Genomic DNA, 20,805 nt, shown 5'->3' with positions numbered 1-20,805 from the left:
TCATAACATCATGATAAAGCATGGATAATGTTGACAAATGTTCTGCTCACAAAAGAAGACTGCATGTCCCAGAGAACACCACGGTCAGTCATATGACAAGGACTCTATATAATAATCTCACTTCGGTGCTGAACTTGGTCTCTTGGATCCTTCCAGCCATGGGGGAGTGTGTGGAAGTGTTCCAGCCGTTTTGCCTAGAGTTACAGTAGGCCTCTCGGTTTCGGGACTCACTCTCATTTAACTTGATTCATTAGACTTAATTCCAATTATATTGTATTATATTGTGTTATTCTGTATTCCGATATAGTATTTAGCAAACAAGTGTGCCTCCTTAGATCGTTGCCGCTGTATTTATTTTCCTTTTCCCTTTTTCCTTTTTCCTTTTGGGATAGCGGCCCTGCAGGCCGTCTATACCCCTGTCATGGGTGCAGGTAGATTTTAGGTTAACCCATGACAGGGATCTGTGTCCAGTACCAGCACCTAGAACATAGCATTAGCATTCTTTTTCTATGTGTGACCAAACAGTAAAGAAATGAGGGGCAGAGATAATAGATAAACTGTGTCTCTGGCTGTTTGCTGAGTACTCCTTTCTGTACATTCAGCAGGTTGAGTTCTCTGACTGTAATGAGCCCTTTTTCCCTGACACAAATAAGGGTTGTCTTCTACCTTCCCTGGCAGCACTGCAGAAAGCCTCTTTCTGGGAAGCAAGAAGTTATGACATTTTTGCAAGGAGGTGGTGATCTGCGTAATCACTAAAAATAAAATAAAATAAAATAAATCCCTATGAAAAAAAAAGAGGCATAGAAATACTTTTTTAAAAATATATGAAAGTACATAAACATATGTGAAGAATACTTGGGAAAAAAAAAAAATGTACCTGAGAAACAGCTCTTTCCAGTCTTAATGTTGTCCTCATGGGGTACAGCACGCAAAGGCAACATGCTCTGCTGCTTTGTTCTAAACAAATAATTCTCAGTTATTTATAGCTCTTGTACAACCAAAGGACAGATATAAGCAATTCACACACTGATAACAGAAACCCGTGGAAAACACGATGGTAAAATATTTCTTGAAAGCAGCAACAAGGCTCGGTGTTTGAATGTAAAGCCATGGCAGCAGACGTGGTTTACTAAATGGAAACGATGCCCGAGGGCCGCTAGGGCGCGCTCTCGCCCAATAAATCGAGCTCAAATCCCTGATGTTTGCGCCCTTCCCCACCTTATTTTTCTCTTTAGCTCTGCAAACCGAGATATGACAGCTTTATTCCCTACTCGCCTTTCCTATACTAAAGCTTCTGTCAGACATAGTTGGAACACACGTGCTTAACCTCAAAGATGCGACTGCTTTCACTGCTTTTAAATGCATGCCCCCATCCGGAGCTGACTCCCGAAATTCAATGACACGGCACCCAGGGGAAAGCACCCAGACAAAGCCTCTGCCAAGCAGATAGAGTACGTAGCAGACACTCCATCTCATGCACTTGTGCCGAACCACTCCACCCACAGATTTTATTCTGCTGTGGGAAAATAATAGTTACAGATCTGAAGAAGGCTTACCTCTTCTGATAGAAGCAACGTTCCCTGTGACACGTTTTGTGTTCTTAGCCACATAAATATATCACTGCAGGTGTGGATTTCCAATGGTACCGAAACTTACAGAGGTTTTAGTATATGCAGGGCCTGGAAGGTTTTCATAATGATCAAAACAGTTATTTTATCTGTATGGAAACCTTCAAGTTATAATTCTTCACCTCTCTCTCTTTTGCCCACTATGATAAGGACAAAAGCCCATGCATAAAACCCATTCCCTTCTGCCAAATACTATAAGAATACAACATGAAGCTTCAAAGGACACTTTGCAGAGTTCAAAAATACTCGGGGCAAGGGGGAAATATGGGTTACTGTTTTTTCACTACCAGTTCCAGCTGCAGTGGCATCGTCAGTCTGAGGAGGGATGGCAGAAAGCAGACCAAAGACCAAGTGATACCTGAAGAACAAACACTTTCATCCAAACTCAGAGCAAGGCAGGAGTACAAATTAAAAGTTGTGAAAGTATGATACCAAATGTTAATACATTATTTAATATGTCTTGAATAGTTTAATACTAAAACCATAAAACAGTGGAAGATAACAGATGAAGGGCTCTTTCTAATGTGATTTTGATGGTGTTACATTGAAAGAAACATTTATACCAAAACTCCTTGCTGAAGGAATGATTTGGACCGCAGTCCTTTAAATCTTTAAACTCCACATCAGAACATGTAAGCAGCCTGCCTGATATCAGCCAATCTTTTCTCAGACTCACAGGGCTTGCATATCAGTATGAACACCAAATCTCCTACATGTTTAGTGCCTGAAATGTCAAAGACCTCCTGGAAGTTGCTGGAGCTTGAATCCACAGAAGATCACAGCTCGTCTCCAGTCCCCTCTTCAGGCATCTGGCTCCATAACTGCTGTTTCTCTAAAGCTGCCCCAGCAATTGCTTAGCCTTAAAGTCACCTAAGCTGTCAGCACCTTAGTTTTCATTCCCAAGTCCCCTGAGCACTGAAAATCTCTAGTACAGCTAAATACTTACTGCATCAAGGAATGACAAGCCTAGGTCAGTCCTGGCCTCCTCAGAGCAAACAACTCTCATGCCTGACAGATTTCAGTCCAGAAAGGAAGTTGAGAGCATATTTCACAGATCAGGCTTCAAAAAAGGTGGAGACAGCTGCTATCCCTAGCATTTACCCTGCTTTCATCCAGCAAATTGGGGATTAATCCAAGCTGAGAGAAACTTCAACGCTATTAGGGTCTTCACCTTCCCATCTCTCACCACCATGAACAGTGATCTAAAAATGGTGGGGATAAGGAAGAAAAGTTGGAAAAAAAATAATACAGGTAATTTGCAATGTTTCATAGCAGTTGTTCTGCTTTTTTGTGATGAGTGACGTTTTATTTGACCAATCATTTTGGAGCATAAGGCTCCATTCTGGATTTGATTTTAACTGTATCCTACACGCATTGCATTCAGGCTCCTAAGCCTTCAAGTTGTTCAAGTTAACAAAGCACCTACAAATGCATGTAGTACGCAGGAATGGCCACCTCAGATCAGCCCAGTAACATCTGTCCAATAGCAGCCAGCTGCAGAGGTCCAGGAGAAATAAAAGGACAAGAGGAAAACCAATCAATAAGAGCCCAAACGGTTCCTGTTTGCATTATGTAGCTCACTGTTTCCCTGCTCGTTTAATTGGCTATTTTCATAAGTAAACAAAGGGGATTTGTTGCCACACTGAGGCCGTAACAATTAGAAACATTCCAATTTAATGTCATCATTAAGAGTGATTGAGAAGCAAGTTTTGCTATCTGCAGAAAACTCTGTCATGCTCAGAAAGAAGGGGCACCTGGAGAGGGCTCATACCTAACTGGATCCAGGACTCTAATCCCTGCTGAAGCCAAGCAAGCAACGCTCTGGACAGCAGCCCATCATCCAGCCCATCATCGTCCATTACCAGACCTCAGAGAAAACGCTGCTTTTCTCAAAACAGTTTGTGTTTGATGGGTTCATGGACACATACAGCAATAATTTTCATCAGGATCAATGTTCTCCTTTCTCTTAGCCATTACAGTTCACCTGTAGGGTAATGCAGCTCCTGATCTGTGGCCCCACCACAATGTGTTTCATACCACTCTCTGATGCTTATTACTCTCTGAAGAGAGTGTATACACACATACATTATCACATCAAAAAACGATAATTGTGACACCGAATATCTTGTATCATCTACAGTACTCCTACACCACGGGAAGAGTCACAGTTACAGCACTATATGAAGACGACCTACGGACCCTTGATGGCTTTTCAGAAAGATGCACAAATATTCAGTTGCACAAACTGCCAAATTTTAGAAAATCAGGAAAACAGGAGGAAAAGCAACAAATAAAAAAGTCGGAAAGTGAAGTTGCCTTCTGTTTGAGCACTAATTCAGTGCAAATACTCTGTGCGTACTGTTTTCTTTTATACACCTATCACTCAAAGCACCTAAAGACCTAAATACTCCTTCAGCCATCTCTTTCACACAGCTCTCCACTGCATTCTGGAAACATTAAATGTATCCAGATATAGTAAGTGACATTAATTATAACTGGGGGGAAAAATTACAAACAAAACATAGTTTATTTGCAAAATATTAATCTATATTTATATATAGGTCTAAATATGTACATAAAAATGTACAATACTTGGCTGAGTAGCCTTTCACAGTACAGGAAGGAAAGTGCTACCCTTTTAGTTAGGATTTTCCACTCCTAAAACTAGAGCAGGGTTGGAAGCCCTACATAAGGTATGTCCCAGGCTTCTATTAGTGGCTTCTCAGCCCATCATCATCAAAAGAATCACAGAATGAGAGAATTGTATAGTCTGGAAGGGACCTCTGGAGACCATCTGCAGAAAGGTATCATCTTCTAGCCATAAACTCCTTGCTCTTTACCATGCTCCAGTCTTGTGCATGCTAGGCCTGAAAGAAGCTGATTTAAGCACAAAGTATTTTGCTGGGCTTGAGCTTAATCAGATCAGGAGTGAGTCTGACATATGCCACAGCTAAGTACAGTGAAAGAACTATCCCACTACTACAGACAGAGTCTAGGAAGATTAGCTGGCTAATTTAGCTGGTTAAACCAAATACCCAGTCAGGCCATCTGAACAACACTCAGTTTTTCTCTATAGTCATTTCTGGCAGCAATACTTCTTGCCAGCTCCAACTTTTAGCCACAATCATGTGGCATGTTTAAACGAGCAGGCTTTCCCTAGGGCAGATGGGTGAACTGATAAAGTTGTACTCACAGCACTGGACAGATTTGCTCTACTGTTTGCACGGAAAAATACATTACTCTCTTATCACCACGCACTCTTGCTTTTCTAGGTAAAAGAGCAAATAGAGCACTTAAATACACTCTTTCAATCATTATGCACACAATCTTCAAGAGTATATGTAATTGCTTTCCAGGACCTTTAATGTAGATAATTCTTAAGCTGAAGTACTATTAGCTCTTAGAAGTTACAGCTTTGCTTTGGTATTAAACCCTGAACAGTGATATTCAGACTTCTTTTAAGTAGCAGTAGCAGCCAGCACATCTAAGATTTTTAAGTCCTTCTTGAGTATTTTTTAAGGAAAAAAAAAAAAAAATGCAGAAATTAAATATCTTTTAAGTGACAATTCTACTGAGATTTGCTTCAAGGATTGGTCTGGATGATCGCGGTTGGACTGGATGATCTTAGCGGTCTTTTCCAACCTGAATGGTTCTCTGACTGAATAAAACATACATAGCAGTGCTGGACAGCATGTTCATAGCTTTAAAATAGCTAAACAGTTTGTTAGTTAAACTAAGTTTAGTGTTCAGTGGAATTAGTCGTTTCCAATTGCCAACCTCTCTGCAAAGAGATGGAAGTCTCCTCATGAGAGCGTTAAGCCCACGGCTGCCTCAGCCCTACATATCACCTGTGTGCCGGGTAATACAACCCAGCTTTGAATAAAGCAAACTGTGTAATCTGCATAAAGCAAACAGTGCCAGTCTGACCTCTAAATTCAGAGCACAGAACAGATTTAACAGTTCCATAGCTCCTTCAAAACCATCATACGCTGCATGGTCATAAAGGTCAAGTAAGCCAGATTTTGAGACCACCAGGTTTAATCAGAAATATTTCTACACAGAAAAGGGGGGTTAGGCATGGAGACATATGCCCAGGGAAGCGGTGGTGTCATCATCCCTGTGTGTATTTAGAAGATAGATGGATGTAGTGCTTCAGGACACGGCTTAGGGGTGGCCTTGTGGCATTATGTGGGTGGTTGGACTCGGAGGTCTTTTCCAACCCCCTTACGAACACGGCAGGCCGCGTGAGGTTCTACTCCAGGGGGCAGCACGGCCCACCTGAGACGGGCCCTGTAATGGCGTCCATTTTGTGCACGGCTCCAGCGCGGACTACAGCTCCCGGCATACAGCTGCCGTCACTGGGGCTTACGGGCGACCGGAAACACCTGTTGCCATGGCAACAAGGTCCCCGGTTAACATCCCGGGTGCTCCCGGAAGCACTCGGGCCTGGCGTGCCCATGCGGAGTTTGCCCTCAACGCTGCCGCCCGCGGACACAGTAGCTGCGCCCACCGGCCGCCGTGTGGGACGGTGACGGGTCGGCCGCTGGAAAAAACAACGTCCGGCCGTACCGGTTAAACCCCCCGCAGATACGATTGGCCAAGCGAGGCTCCTCCCGGCCAATCGACGCCGGCCACGCTCCGTCCGCAGGAAACCGCACATGGAAAGCCACGATTGGCAGCGAAAGCCCCAAGCCCCACCTTCCAACGTTCTCTATTGGCTGCATGTTTGGCGTGGTGCGCTCCCATTGGCTACGCGCGGAGAGCTCCCCCCGCCGTCCGTCGGGGCGCGTTGATAAGGCGGAGGGGGAGGGCCGCGGCCGCTCTAGCGGGCTCGGCGGCGGTGCGGGAGGCGGTGCGGCGGGGTTGTACGGCTCGGGGCAGGGCGTGTTGGGCCGGTCTCCTCTCAGCCACGGCAAGCTGCGGCATCATGAAGTCAGCGTGGGTGCTGGCTCTGGCATGCACGCTTCTCCTGGCCGGTAAGTGCTCTAGTCCTTCTGGAAGCGTCTGGTGGGGAGTGGGGGGGGGGTTGGGGTGGTGTTCCTCTTTAGCGGCGCTCAGCCCAGCGCTAGCTGAGGGGATGAAGGCCTCGGGAAGAGAGGCTCGGCTGCTGGGGCCTGAGGGAGACAGCGCTGCCTCCATCCCAGCCCTGTAGGCGCCTCAGGGGAGCGGGGGAGGGGAGTGCCGCTCACGGCTCATGCGCCGTGACTGGGGGCGAGGCTGGGGTCCGGCGGGGATGCGGCCTCATCGGGAATCGGGCGCAGATGCTGGTAGAGCTGCGGCCGGACTCAGCGTTGCTCGTTTTATCCAGCGTCGGCGACCGCTGAGGAGGTGGATGTAGATGCGACCGTAGAGGAAGATCTGGGTAAAAGCAGAGAAGGGTCCCGAACTGATGACGAAGTTGTTCAGAGGTGAGTAACGGGGATGCTGCTAAGCTACTTGTGGCATTAAGGCTTTCTCCTGCTTTCAGGGAATCCGTTCTAGCTTCAGTAATGCTTCAACTCTCAAAGATTGGACTGGAGGGGATGTAATGCCATTCCAAAACAAAGCTCAGTCAGTACTGAGAAATGCGGTACTCAAAGGAAGAACTGTTGCTTCTTCTGTATCGGGGCCAGCTTGAGAGCTGGGATTCAGAAATATCCTGCTTGATGTTGTCTAATTGCAGTGGCTGCATGAGAGCTGCAGAAATTGACGGGGAGGCTATTCTTACATGTAAGAATATAAGTGATATTAATGATATGCTTGCTAATTGCAAAAGTCTATACTCATAAATGACTTCAACTCCTGTGTAGCATGCCATGCGTTTAAGATTGCTGTCCTTGTAACATACTTGTGGCTTTACCTGAATTTCTTTTAAGTAAAATGGTTTTACTCACATACGTGGATTTTTGCACAAGTTTTAGGTGGTAGATATGCAAGTGGGGGTAGCTAAAATTGTAAATCTCATTTAATTTTATTGTATTGATGTTGTCTGTGTCGGGACGAAGGATCCTGTTGTTGCCTTCACTGGACCGTTATTGCTGTTGCCAGGTCATAGAATTAATGATAACTGTATGTAAGCAAGGCTGCTTGACAGGTTTTCATTATTCTCACAGAGAAGAAGAAGCTATCCAGCTAGATGGCCTAAATGCGTCCCAGATCAAAGAAATCAGAGAAAAATCTGAAAAGTTTGCCTTCCAAGCAGAAGTTAACAGAATGATGAAGCTTATTATTAACTCTTTATATAAGAACAAAGAGGTCAGTATCTTTATCACGTTAGAATTGTTAGAACTGTTTGTATTCTTGAGTTCCTGACAACTTGTTTCTGTTTCAGATTTTCCTGAGAGAACTTATTTCAAATGCTTCAGATGCTTTGGATAAGATCCGCTTAATATCCTTGACTGATGAAAATGCTCTTGCTGGTAATGAAGAACTCACTGTTAAAATCAAGGTATGAAATGTTAGTTATGTAGATCCTTACTGATAGATACTCTTACCAAAGAGCAGTGACAGGGATCTAAAAAGTTGGTGCATGGTTACGTTATTCAGTTTAATGCTTAACAGTGTTACATCAGGACCCTGGTGATAAGCTTTATCAAATACCACTATTGTTTTCACCTGGCTAATAGCAGCTTTTGCTGACAGACATGTTTGAATGGCTAGCACTCTTCACCCTTTTCCCAGGCAGTGAACTGTCTTAAGATTTAAAATGAAGTCACGCTACCTCTTCTTATTTTTTTCAGTGTGATAAAGAGAAGAACATGCTCCATGTTACAGATACGGGTATTGGCATGACAAAAGAGGAGCTGATTAAAAACCTTGGTACCATTGCGAAGTCTGGTACAAGTGAATTCCTGAACAAGATGACTGAAATGCAGGATGATAGCCAGTCAACGTCTGAGTTAATTGGCCAGTTTGGCGTTGGCTTTTATTCTGCTTTCTTGGTAGCGGACAGAGTTATTGTCACATCAAAGCACAACAATGATACCCAACATATCTGGGAGTCAGATTCAAATGAGTTCTCTGTGATTGATGATCCAAGAGGAAACACTCTGGGACGTGGCACAACCATAACGTAAGTATTAGGTTTCCTTGGATAAGAATTATTTTTATCTGCAGTACATGGATGACTTCAGCTTTGTGACTACATGTACTTTTCAGTTCTCGGATTGTAGCTTTTTCCAGTAGAGTAGAAACATCCTGACTACTAGTTGCATGCAGAAGATGGAGTGTTAATGCACTAATGCAGTTCTTCATTCCATCTAACAGAATGAAGAAAGCAATGAACACCTTGACAGCTAGTTGTTGGCAAGTGGTTCCAAACTGCAGTTTGCCTGCAGATTGGGTTTCTCAGTGCAGTTGTGAAGTTGTGATTACAACAAAATCTCTTCAGTGTAAAACTGTAGTAGAAAACTGTAGAGTTTTCTCTTTGAAACTGATTGCATTATATATAGTAATCACACTGATCTAATGCAAGTTTCAGGTTAGGTGTAGTTTGAAAGCCCTGTATTTTCTTACGTTTTTGTGAGTATGTGAATCGGTTTGATCTTTGCCTTCTAGGACTCCATCCTGAAATCATTTTCAGGACTTTTTACCTGTGAAAGGTACAACATCAGCATGACAGTGCCATTTGTTGGCAGGAAAAAGTTCATTTTGGTGCTCTGATCAGTGAGAATACGTCATGATCCATATGAGCATCAAAATATCTTTCTTTTGGTTGCAGTATTGAGAACAGAGACTATACTTTTAAGAGATAGCTGAGCATTGAGTAGTTCAATTACAGTTGCATAAATTTCAATCAGTATAGCGGCAACAGTAGGAAGATGCATCTCCTCTTATAAAACTAATTGAAAACACTTGTTCAGCCTTCTAACTTTTCTTTTTCTTCAGCCTTGTCTTGAAGGAAGAAGCATCTGATTATCTTGAGTTGGACACTGTTAAAAATCTAGTCAAGAAATACTCACAGTTCATAAACTTCCCCATATATGTGTGGAGCAGCAAGGTAAGTGTATTTAACAAAACGTTGTATGCTATGAGCTCTGTGTCATAAGTCTTCAAAGGGCCCGATCTTTCAAGAGTGTAAGCATGCTATAGAATGTTTTCTGGTTTATTTCCTGACTCTTCATCCTTCAGGTCTTTTAAAATCAGTGGGAAGAAAGAACTGGCTAGTATTTTATTAGCTGTGTGCTGTCCAGAAGTTAATGCATTACTAAATGTTATACTTCGATTTGTTATGCCTCAGTGCTACTAAAGAAGCAAGATTGCACAGTTTACTACAAAAGATGTTTCTTCCACTGGCTTTGTTTAGTAGCTGGAAGCTTGTTAAGCTTTTAAGCAGGGCTGTGTTTAGGTGTCCTTCTTGAATGCAGGGCAGCCTTTCAACTTTCAGGCTTATTCTTTGGAGGTTTTGCTGGTGTAGTGCTAACCTGGAAGTTGAGAACAGTGACCTCACGGGGTACTGCAGGATAGCATGCATTCACAAAAAGTGCAGCTGAAAAAAGGTAGCTGCCTATTGACTAATGCTTGTGGGAGGGCAGATAGCTTGATCTCTCAACAGAGAGAATGCTAGAAGATGCCTGGTAGGGAACTAAACATGCCTTACTTCCTATTGTGTCTTTAGACAGAAACTGTTGAAGAACCAATTGAGGAGGAAGAAGCAAAGGAGGAGAAAGAAGAAACAGATGATGATGAAGCTGCAGTTGAAGAAGAGGAGGAAGAAAAGAAACCAAAAACGAAGAAGGTAAGTTTTCTGAGATGAGAATTTGTAACTGATGGAGATTTGGGGAGTTTTCATTAAGCTGACATTGAGGGGAGGATGATGGTAAATCAAACTTGAGTGAAAATAAGACAGGTGAGTGGCAATAGTCCTGGAATTAACTCTAAATCTTTGGGAGTCCATGCAGTGAACTGTGAGAAGTAGACTTGAGTGAACTGACTGAATAGCTCAAATATATTCTACTGGAAAGCTTATCTCAGAATGGCAGTAAAATAGAAATCACAATACTGTGGTGCAAAATGTGCATAGGATACACTGAAGTGTGCATTTACTTTCCGTTCCTTTGCACTCAGGCTAATGCATACATGTGAATGGGAATACCTAGTCCATTGTCTAGTTGATAACAAGTATTTTTCTGTGCTGTTATGACTTGAAAGTGGAGTTTCTTTAATTGATTTAAAAACGAATATTTATCCTGATGTTTACTTAGGTTGAAAAGACTGTCTGGGATTGGGAGCTCATGAATGACATTAAACCAATCTGGCAGAGACCATCTAAAGAAGTTGAAGAGGATGAATATAAAGCTTTTTACAAAACATTTTCCAAGGTAAGCTTAAAGCCTTGAGATTGTTCTGAAGGAGTGGTTTACTGCTAATGAGGGTGGAGTGATAATGCTGACCTAGGTCTGAGGGGGTAGGTGGTGGTATTCCAACCTGTGCGGAGCTTGCTGTTCAATACTTAAGTACTGACAAATTAATTTTTCATCTTGTTTGAGGGAGTAGCGATGTTTGTGTTGTTATGTAGTGAAAGAGAGAAGACACATTGTTTTCACACATAAATACAGTGTGATGTTAAGAACTATGTTGTGCGGTATTGCTTACTGAGCTATTGTTCTCGCTTTGGCTTTTATAAACAGGTATGGTAGGTCTCATACTACTGTGTGAGTAACCCAGTTGAATTTGGAATTCTGTTCTCACAAAGTACAGTTATCTGTGCAGCAACGTGTGACATCATGTTATGGATGGAAGAGTATTGATTTGTCAGTGCTTGGCCAACATGGATTTCAAAAATTCTCTTCACAGGAACATGATGATCCAATGGCTTACATCCATTTTACTGCTGAAGGGGAAGTAACTTTCAAATCAATCTTGTTTGTTCCTAATTCTGCTCCACGTGGCTTGTTTGATGAGTATGGATCCAAAAAAAGTGATTTCATTAAGGTAAGGCAAGCACGTGCTTATAGCTCTGATTCATCGTTGAAAATGAAGGAAGTAATAACTGCTTTTTTCTTTTCTAATTTAGCTGTATGTTAGAAGAGTGTTCATCACTGATGACTTCCATGACATGATGCCCAAGTATCTTAACTTTGTTAAAGGTGTTGTAAGTATTAAACTTTATTTGCATTTGTGTGTTTTTCATCCAAAGGCTGCTAGCTATACTAAAAAAGTTCCTCTTTCTTAGGTGGATTCTGATGATCTTCCTTTGAATGTATCTCGTGAAACACTTCAGCAGCATAAGCTACTAAAGGTAAGATAGATGGTCTCGCATATCTTTTATTAATAAGGGACTAATTTTAATAAATAGGGGACTAATAAGATTTAGGGGATAAATAGCTTGATTAATTTTGTTTTTAGTACTTTAATTTCACATTCCTAACTGTATAGGAATCCCAAGCTTCATTCAGATTACTTCTGCTTACTTCTAAATTGGGAATAGTGTCTTGAATGCATTCATTGTACTTAATGAATTGAGGGCTTTCATTGCTATAACCTGCCATTGCTTTCTGTAGGTGATCAGAAAGAAGCTTGTTCGTAAAACTCTTGATATGATCAAGAAAATTGCAGAAGAAAAATACAATGACACATTCTGGAAGGAGTTTGGTACCAATGTAAAGCTTGGAGTTATTGAGGATCATTCCAATCGTACACGACTGGCTAAACTGCTTCGCTTCCAGTCTTCCCATCACGAAAGTAACCTTACAAGCCTTGATCAATATGTGGAAAGAATGAAAGAGAAACAAGACAAAATTTATTTCATGGCAGGTGCCAGCAGAAAGGAGGTACGTGAGGAAGGAAAAAGAGTTACAGCTTCTAGTTTTCTAAGTATGAATAATATAATGAGCTCTCTGTATTTGCTGTCTATTGTGTCTATTCCATGTTTGTATTACTACTGCGGTTCAGTTTTCCTTGTATTAATGTTTGTTAAGTAGATGTATAGATCCCAGTAGCTGCTGGTATCAACGCTGTTAAACTGACATCTTAATCTGTTCTCATCTTAGGCTGAGTCTTCACCATTTGTGGAACGCCTTCTGAAAAAGGGCTATGAAGTGATCTATCTGACTGAACCCGTAGATGAATACTGCATTCAGGCTCTGCCAGAGTTTGATGGCAAGAGGTTTCAGAATGTAGCAAAGGAAGGAGTTAAGTTTGAGGAAAGTGAGAAGTCCAAGGAGAGTCGTGAAGCCTTGGAGAAGGAATTTGAACCACTCTTGAACTGGATGAAAGACAAAGCTCTAAAGGACAAGGTACAAATGTCACATTACATGTGGTAATTACAAATTCATATTGGTAAATTTAGAAGTACAGTACAGTGCCTCATGAATTCTTGGGATGTAGAGCTGACAGTAAGGTCTCTTTTCTCTGGGTTAATAGTTGTGTTTAAACACTCACTTTGGGAAGGCGGTAAGTTAGAATGTCATTGTGGAGTTTTCAGAAAGTACTGAAGTACAGTTGAGTTTTTTTGCTTTATAAGAGTGGTGCTGTGAACTCATACAAACATATTTTCCACAGATTGAAAAGGCTGTGCTGTCTCAACGCTTAACACAGTCTCCATGTGCACTTGTGGCTAGTCAGTACGGATGGTCTGGTAACATGGAAAGAATCATGAAGGCTCAAGCTTACCAAACTGGGAAGGACATATCTACAAAGTAAGCTTCAGTTACATAGCAGCAGATGTGAAATGTAGTTGACGGCCTCCCTTGCTTGGTGGGATCACACAAGGCTTTCATCTGGTTCAGATGATTTTTAAGGTCGCTTACAGATAGGTTGCAACATCTGACAACCTGGTATGTAGAACTGCTTTCTGAGCAAGGCTCATGAGTGGTATTTACATCTCATTTGATGATGAATGCAAAAATTTAGCACAACTCCAATGCTTTCAGTGTTTAGCTGGTAATAGGGGGGATGAACTTGTTACTGTGATTGTCATTAGTGTATGTGGGTTTAAGGGTGTAGCTGGGCCTGATATTTCAAAACTTAGTGATGCGACTTGTGTTCTTTCCAGTTACTATGCTAGCCAGAAGAAGACATTTGAAATAAATCCCAGACATCCACTGATCAAAGACATGCTGAGACGAGTTAAGGTAAACAAATACCAGTAGTGTGAAAGATAGCCTGCATAGCTGTGTACAGCTTAATTAACAACTGTGTGCTTGTCGTTTCTTTTTGATGCTTCCACATTAGGAAAATGAAGATGACAAAACGGTTTCAGATCTTGCAGTGGTGTTGTTTGAAACTGCAACTTTGAGGTCGGGATATATGTTACCAGACACAAAGGAATATGGAGATAGAATAGAAAGGATGCTTCGTTTGAGTTTAAACATTGACCTGGATGCAAAGGTTAGTTGGGTTGCTTACAGCTTGCAGATGACAATGGACTTAAATATCTGTTTTCTAAGATGAGCACTTACCTGGTTTCCTGTGCTTATAGGAGCTCAGGATCCCAGTTAAGTTCCTGACTGGGGAAGTGATGAGTCTGCTCCATGTTTGTGTCCTCTGTGTAGTTGTTCTGGATTATGCTTTTCAAGAACTGCCCTGTCTTTGGTGGTTTTATGGGAGTAAATTAGAGGCCAAACATACGTGTACTTATTTACTGATAGAAAAATTCTTAAGTTGGTATGGGTCTTCCTGTGTTGCTGTGCAGGAATGTATATATGCTGAGTATCCTGCCAGGGAGAACGTGGTAAGGTGTCAGTGCTAAAGGGAACCTGGTTTATCTTTCAGGTAGTGTGGGCCATACAATACAAATTGGTAGTAGTTAAATAGCCTGTATTTAACTGGTTTGCAACTGGTAAACAATGTATGCAAATCAGGTTCTGAATACCAAGTAAAATGTTTGTGTCCCCTTCTCCAGGTGGAGGAAGAACCTGAAGAGCCTGAAGATGCAGCTGAGGAGGCAGAGCAAGATGAAGAAGAGGAGGTGGATGCTGATGCTGAAGACAGTGAAACACAAAAGGTAAGAGCTCAAGTCTGGCTTTCTATTTTTTTTTATATGTGCAGTTTTATCCGGTGACAGGTTTCTTCATTTGGTCTTCAGTAATATCTTCTTTTGCTGAGCTCTCCAGTATTAGTTCCTCAGTGACATGAGTTTTAAAGTCTCTATGGAGTCCCAGCTCTATATACTGGCTGAAGTTGCTTTTGGAAGAGTCCCATAACTTGCACAAACACAAAGCTTTTAGAGATGTTTAGCTACCATTAGCTGTCAGATTTCCTAAGAATGCATTTGAAGAACTACACTTACTGTAGCTGTTGCATTGGTTTTGATGGCATTAAACTGTACTTCCACAGTTACGTAATGCAAAATGACAGTAATGAGGAATTTGTATAGGATTAGAACTACATTATTCCCTTAGTACTGTGTGCCCCCGGTGGCGCAGTGGTATAAAGTGCTGCTTGCGGCACCAAAGGGCCCGGGTTCAAATCCCCCTTGTGGCGCAGGGGGTAGAAGTGCCGTTTTGCTACACAGAGGGCTCGAAACCTGGGAGTTGGACTCGATGATCTCTAAGGTCCCTTCCAACTCGCACGATACTATGATACTGTGATTGCTTGGTGATTCTGTGGTTTATGTGCTCTACTTACTGGGTGAGGTTACTTGCATGTTACATGAAGGTTTCTGACTGTTCACTGGAAGAAGTTGAACTTCTCAGTGCTGTAGCCAAATAGAATGGGGCTATTAACAGTGTGAACTTCACCTGAAAGTAGTGAAGAGATTAGTGAATACAAACAGTAGTCAACTATAGATGTGCAACACCTGAACAAACGTAGCTTTTTTCCACTTTGAATAGCCAAGACTTGATGTTCAGTCATTTGAACGTCATATGCTTTCACCTTCAAAAGTTGCATTATTGGGTAGTGCCTTGAAAAGTGGCAACAGCAGTGAAGTTCATCTGAGGCAGCTCTTGCAACCATTGACACTTGAAAAAAAAACAAGGTTCTGATTCTTTGTTGTTGTCTCCACAGGAATCCACAGATGTAAAAGACGAACTGTAAACTGCACTCGCCTACTGTCCTGCACTGGGAGGTCAAGAGAAGGATGTGAATTAGATTTTGGTTTGTTTTCCACTGTAAAAGGTTGAGGGATGGTGTGGGGTTTAAGGGCAAAGGAGATTGTTTTGTTTGTTTTTTTTTTTAAGTTGACTTTTCTAAGAAAAAAAAAACAAAAAAACATTCCTCACGAATGTAAATTTGTATTATTTAACTGACTTGGTGTAAAATCTTGTCATGTACAAAATAAAATGTTCCCAAACACCAGTTACCTCTAAATTTTACCTAAGTTCATCTTCCACAGTACTACATAGAGTTAAAGGGATGGTCTGAGCGTTCAGGTTCTTGATACAGCTGCCTGTTTGGTATCCTCATGTCTTTCCACACTGGCACAGCCACACTCCTGCTTGCTGTGTGTTCAGCAAGTGTATATGCTGTGTGCAGGGTTTTGCATTAACCAGCCTGTTATACTGTTCAGTCCAAGTATGCTTGGTATCTGGGAGCTGTAAGGAAACCCGCATAGAGGACATATTTAACAAGTTGCGTAACTACTGTCACCTGGTGGGAGGTTTAAAAATAGTGCTGGAACTGAAGCTTAGCTTTTGCAGAAAAGTAACCTCGTAAGCAAAGTGCTGATTGTAGCAGGCTCTCTGAAACCAATGTAAAATACAGCTAGTGCTGGCTTGTGTGTCTTGGTTGTGCTCCACAGAGCAGGCAGTGGTAGCTTTCACTGCTGAGACGAGCAAAGGTGACTTCCTTTAAGGAGCTGAAGAGCAACTGGATGTGGCTCTCTGGGAGATTATACCATGTGCCACTCTAGTAACCCTGCCTTTAACTCCAGTAGCTTTCCTAACAGCTACACAGTAATCCTACTTTATACATATATTTTTTTAATGTTGACGTTCTTGGCTCTTAGTTGTTGAACTCTTGTGCTACTGTTGTGACAAACCACTGTAAGTACTTAATTTAATGCAAGCTAAATCTGTTGACACCAAATGAAATACTGTGAAATGTAGAGAGTGTGAGCTGGGGGCAACCACCTTGTTAGACGTTGTATTAGCTTTATGTGGTTAGATAAAGCACTGCATTCTCTCACTAGTGCCTCTGCTTTTGAAACAAACCTTCACAGGGTTGGTGGACAGTGTTTACATTGGCTTTACTAGCCCTCCTCTGTGAAAACACTTCAGAGTAGTGCTCTACAAGTGAATTGATTCAGCTGTCATTAACTAGGCAGGTGAAAGAGTAACATTTGAGTCTTGAAATCTAAGTAAAATTAGATGAGGCGTCTGAACAATAAGCTGAAGAGGTTGCTTTCTATCTTTCCATTTGCTTTCACTAGGATTCTGTGTTGCCCAAGCACTCTCATGTAATAAGTACAAATACCATATACTAGTGTGGTGTTGCTGAGTTAGGGCTTATTCAGAGGCACAGACTTTATTAAAGTATGCTGTTTAATGCTAGTACAGGAGCTTAATTTATTGAGTGAAAGGAGTGGTTTTTGCTTGTTGTTTTTGCTCACTGCAGTAGTGGCTTAAGTACAAAGTTACATACTGTTAGAGGAAGCTGAATGGCCCAACCGGTGCCATTCCAGCAGGTACCAACTGTAGTATTTCTTTGAGCAGCACTTAAGGCATGGCCCTCTTAGTATGCCAAGTGCAGCTTCACTTTGTGCTCCGCAACAATCAGCTGCTTCTGAGGTTTTGATTGACTGCTTCCTAAAAGATTTCTTCGTGAATCTGGAACATAAGAGCTTGAAATACGAACTCAAACATTCATTAATGTGTAAGAAACATTCTGTGTTTGACATGATGAGTAGCAACTGAGGCTCAGGCCTTCTGTGTGTCTGTTACTGCAGCTCAGAAACCTAACAGATGTTACTAGAAGTGTAGGATTGTTCAGCTACTTTGTTAACTCCTTGTAGGCTCCAAACAAACTTTGCTCTGTTCCATGGCTGAAGTTCTCATTGCGTTGGTTGGTTTGAGGATGCCCTGATTGCATTTTAGAAATAATAAAGAGAGCGCTTCATAGTCACGCTTTGTGCTTCTTCCTCATGTGAGGATACCATGTGCAATATGGCTGTGGTCCGGATGCTTTCTTTACCCTTAAGTGACAAGCGTTTGCTATTAATAGGCACAGGATGCAGTTATTAAGGTTTGGGTTGGTTTCTTTTTTAGTTATTTCTGTCAACTCAATAGAACGGTCTCCCTGCTGGAAGAAGCTTTGCAGTCAATACTGAGGCCATTTATTTTCCTGCAGCTGTTATACTGTTTTAGGGGAGTGCCACTGCTGCTCTTCAAACCTGGCATACAGACAGCTTTGCTGCTACTAGATGGGCACTCAGGGCAGTGATTTCCACCAAGAGCTACAATGTACTCCATGCCGTTTGGTTTCCATTAGCAGCGGGAGCCATGTGGAAAAAGAGAGCTGAATGTATGTGATCACACTTTCTGCAGCCCTTCCATCTGAAGCAGGATGCATCTCCTGCTGTAAGGCAGTGGCAGAATGATGGGGGTAATACAATGACAGTAACTCAGGGTAAGGCTTAGTAAATCCTGACTCTTTAAAGGGACAACTGAAAGTGCTGTCAGCTAGAATAGGACTCAGTGTGTGAGATGGAATCACTACCTCCTTTATACTGTTTTCATTAACGAAGATGACTGTGCTCTAGTGACACACAGCTCAGGCTGCAGCATGAACTCCATGGGGGAAGAGAGGATAATATCCTTCCTCAGTTGCTTTTCTGGATGATGAGCTGCAAACAGCTGTGTGACAGGGAGAAGAACTAAACATCAAGCCTTTTTTCCTTAGGCAAATATCCCACCTTACACAAGTATATGTAAAAAGACCATATGCTTCACAGCTGGAACAGATGTAAAAAATGCTCTCAACAACTGTTTGTAGATCCTTGTGCTATTATTATTCCTGAATTCTGGGTATAAAACCTTGGTGGAGACGCTGTGAGGACTGAATAGTAAGCCTGTACTTGCTGCATCAGTTTTGAACGTTCATGGCTATCAAAAGCAGCCATAATACATAATGGAGTACATCCATATACATAATCTGGGTGTAATCTGTAACTGTGTACTCAGTTTTAACTGAAACAACCCAGCAGCCCAAAATAGACTTCCTGTCAGTAACACAAAGCCCATGTAGCAGCTGCTGCTGTGGCAGTTAAACCAGTATTAGGAGTTCTGTGTGCTCTAGTGAAGAAACACTCACTCTGTCCATGCCACAGTTTTTTTGTATTACATTCTATGTTACTCTGAACAAAACTGAGCTGTGTAGTCTACAGGGGTGAGAAATGCCAACAGCCCAGTGGGGTTCTACTACAGGAGAACAGATAAGCTCATTAGGACTTAATGCCTGGCTATAGAACTTGACTTTTCTATAGGCTTAACATGTTCTCCTTGCTAATCAGCTGTTGTGGTTTAGCCCTGGTACAGCTCAGCAGGATGCAGCTGCTCACTCGCAGCCCCTCAGTGGAAGGGGGGTGAAGGGAATCAGGTAGAAGCAAGGGATCTCTTGGATTGATGTAAAAGCATTTACTAGCTGAAGTAAAAGTGCATGAAAACAAAACGAGGGCTTTATTTGCGGCTTCCAATCAGCAGGGAGCTGCTCAGCTGCCTCCAGGAGATCAGGACCCATTATGTGAACGCCTCCCAGGGAAGCCAAACAGTGACACTTCAGGCAGCTGGGGCAGCCGTCCTGGTTGTATCCTCTCCCAGCTCCTCACATAACACCAGCTTCTTGTTGGCAGTGCAGCAGAAGCCAAACCGTCCTGATGGAATCACTATTCAGCAACTGTTACCAGCATTATTTGCATCTTACATCAAAAACACCGTAGCAGCGAGTAGGAAGATGAGCCCAGCTGAAATGAAGGCATCAGCTTAAAAGGTTCAAACTCCACTAGATGCGGCCAAGCACAAGTTGACATTTTTTATTTACATTTTATTATAATATTTACACTGCAAATCAGGATTAAACCAAACCGTTCATGTTTGGGCATACAACGTGTTATGCTCTTAACAGAATTAATCATGAGTTTATTTTTAACATATGCTGCATATAATTCTGCTTTTAAGAAAGAAGAAGCTGAAGTATTTCACATACTGACTGCTGCAGTTGTCCTATACCAGCTGCTCCAAAAGTAATGCCTCCCATGCCATTGTGCTGGTCCATGATGCCAGATGCAGATGTTGGTGGTGTAGCAGCAGAGGCTGAACCTTCTCATCGGTGTTCTGCTATCTGACAATGGCATCGGACAGAGGAAGCACATATAAAGCAAAGGTGTATCGCTGAGTTCCTCCAGGTGGATTAAAAAGGCACCCAGTGACATTCATCAACGCTTGTGAATGCTTATGGAGACCAACCCGTGGATGTGAGCACAGCGAGGTGCTGGGTGCTGTGCTCTGTAGCATGCAAGGATATTCTTCTTGTGCTTCTTGTGTGGCAATAACTAGGCGTGACTTTTGGTGCAACCTGCGTAGTTCTCGAGCCCAAAAAGCAACCTGCAGTCAGTGCTGTGAGGCTTCAGCTTTTTCTGACCTCGCTTTCAGACCCAGCAGCTCCGTTCTCAGCTCTCCAGGCTTAGGAGGTATTTCAGGGATACTCTGTTAAAAGCAGAGGGAGACGTCACTGCCGTGGAAGGAAAAAACAAGCTGATCTCACAAGAAAACACTGTAAGAGACAGTATCGCAGCCAAAGGGCCACTGCAGCTCCCACAGCGCACTGGTGTTTGCAAGCAAAACAGCTTCAGCATCTACCTGTCACCTGGTTGGAACGTGCCTTCCATTGCAAAGCACGCTTTGAGTTAAAGGAGGAGCAGGCAGCACAGGCAGCTCGTTTAAAGGCACAAAGCCGCCCGTGGCTGTTTGATGCACAGCTGCAAGGCACCAGCTGAACATCTCTGTCAACGCTTTTCTTCTCGGCGGCAGAAAAAGAGACTCCGTTCCCGTTTATAAATGATGTAACTGACGGCACCACTTACGAGGTCGGGCCGGTAGTAGCGGTGCACCACCTCTGCTCCTGCGAACATGGCCAGCATGCTGGCAGCCAGCGTCTTCAGGTAAGTGGACCAGGGCACACCCGCGGGCATGGCGGCCTACCATCTACCGGCAACCGGCGCGCCGGAATCGCGTCACCCTTCCGGGCCTCCTACGCGCAACTTCCGGCTGCTCCTCCGCCGACCCCTCCCCCGCCTGCCCAATCGCGAGCTGCCATTGGC

General features: G+C 42.8%; 2 protein-coding genes across 3 annotated transcripts; one reads left to right on the top strand and one right to left on the bottom strand.

The window, feature by feature from the left end:
- Positions 1-6,418: 6,418 nt before the first annotated feature.
- Positions 6,419-15,848, top strand: HSP90B1 (heat shock protein 90 beta family member 1). The gene is made up of 18 exons (XM_072358825.1): positions 6,419-6,604; positions 6,937-7,036; positions 7,721-7,862; positions 7,939-8,055; positions 8,348-8,679; positions 9,495-9,606; positions 10,225-10,344; positions 10,811-10,927; positions 11,403-11,540; positions 11,623-11,700; positions 11,782-11,847; positions 12,110-12,379; positions 12,599-12,844; positions 13,110-13,246; positions 13,603-13,681; positions 13,782-13,937; positions 14,452-14,553; positions 15,558-15,848. The coding sequence occupies exons 1-18, from the start codon at positions 6,556-6,558 to the stop codon at positions 15,585-15,587; spliced, it is 2,391 nt and encodes a 796-aa protein (XP_072214926.1). The 5' UTR covers positions 6,419-6,555; the 3' UTR covers positions 15,588-15,848.
- A 3,321-nt stretch (positions 15,849-19,169) lies between these two features.
- Positions 19,170-20,722, bottom strand: UQCC6 (ubiquinol-cytochrome c reductase complex assembly factor 6). Of its 2 annotated transcripts, XR_011905271.1 has the most exons (3): positions 20,569-20,722; positions 19,952-20,191; positions 19,170-19,826 (listed from the first exon to the last, which is right to left on the bottom strand). XR_011905271.1 is itself a non-coding variant. In XM_072349046.1 (2 exons), the coding sequence occupies exons 1-2, from the start codon at positions 20,674-20,676 to the stop codon at positions 20,096-20,098; spliced, it is 204 nt and encodes a 67-aa protein (XP_072205147.1). In that variant the 3' UTR covers positions 19,177-20,095. The 2 variants fall into 2 exon arrangements, 1 of the variants encoding a protein (XP_072205147.1); XM_072349046.1 differs by having other exon boundaries at positions 19,177-20,191; positions 20,569-20,676.
- Between the last annotated feature and the right edge of the window lie 83 nt (positions 20,723-20,805).

The sequence above is a fragment of the Excalfactoria chinensis genome, chromosome 1, assembly GCF_039878825.1.
Source record: "Excalfactoria chinensis isolate bCotChi1 chromosome 1, bCotChi1.hap2, whole genome shotgun sequence".
Classification (NCBI taxonomy): domain Eukaryota; kingdom Metazoa; phylum Chordata; class Aves; order Galliformes; family Phasianidae; genus Excalfactoria; species Excalfactoria chinensis.
The sequence above is the reverse complement of the archived record's forward strand: the minus strand, read 5'-3'. Positions and strand labels throughout refer to the sequence as shown.

Bases quoted from the DNA above. Each gene is read 5' to 3' on its own strand.
- HSP90B1 (XM_072358825.1), top strand. From the start codon at position 6,556: ATGAAGTCAGCGTGGGTGCTGGCTCTGGCATGCACGCTTCTCCTGGCC. The intron at 9,607-10,224 runs GTAAGTGTATTT...TTGTGTCTTTAG, and splicing joins TATATGTGTGGAGCAGCAAG to ACAGAAACTGTTGAAGAACC. The intron at 13,938-14,451 runs GTTAGTTGGGTT...CCCCTTCTCCAG, and splicing joins ACATTGACCTGGATGCAAAG to GTGGAGGAAGAACCTGAAGA.
- UQCC6 (XM_072349046.1), bottom strand. From the start codon at position 20,676: ATGCCCGCGGGTGTGCCCTGGTCCACTTACCTGAAGACGCTGGCTGCC. The intron at 20,192-20,568 runs GTAAGTGGTGCC...TGCTTTTAACAG, and splicing joins GCTACTACCGGCCCGACCTC to AGTATCCCTGAAATACCTCC.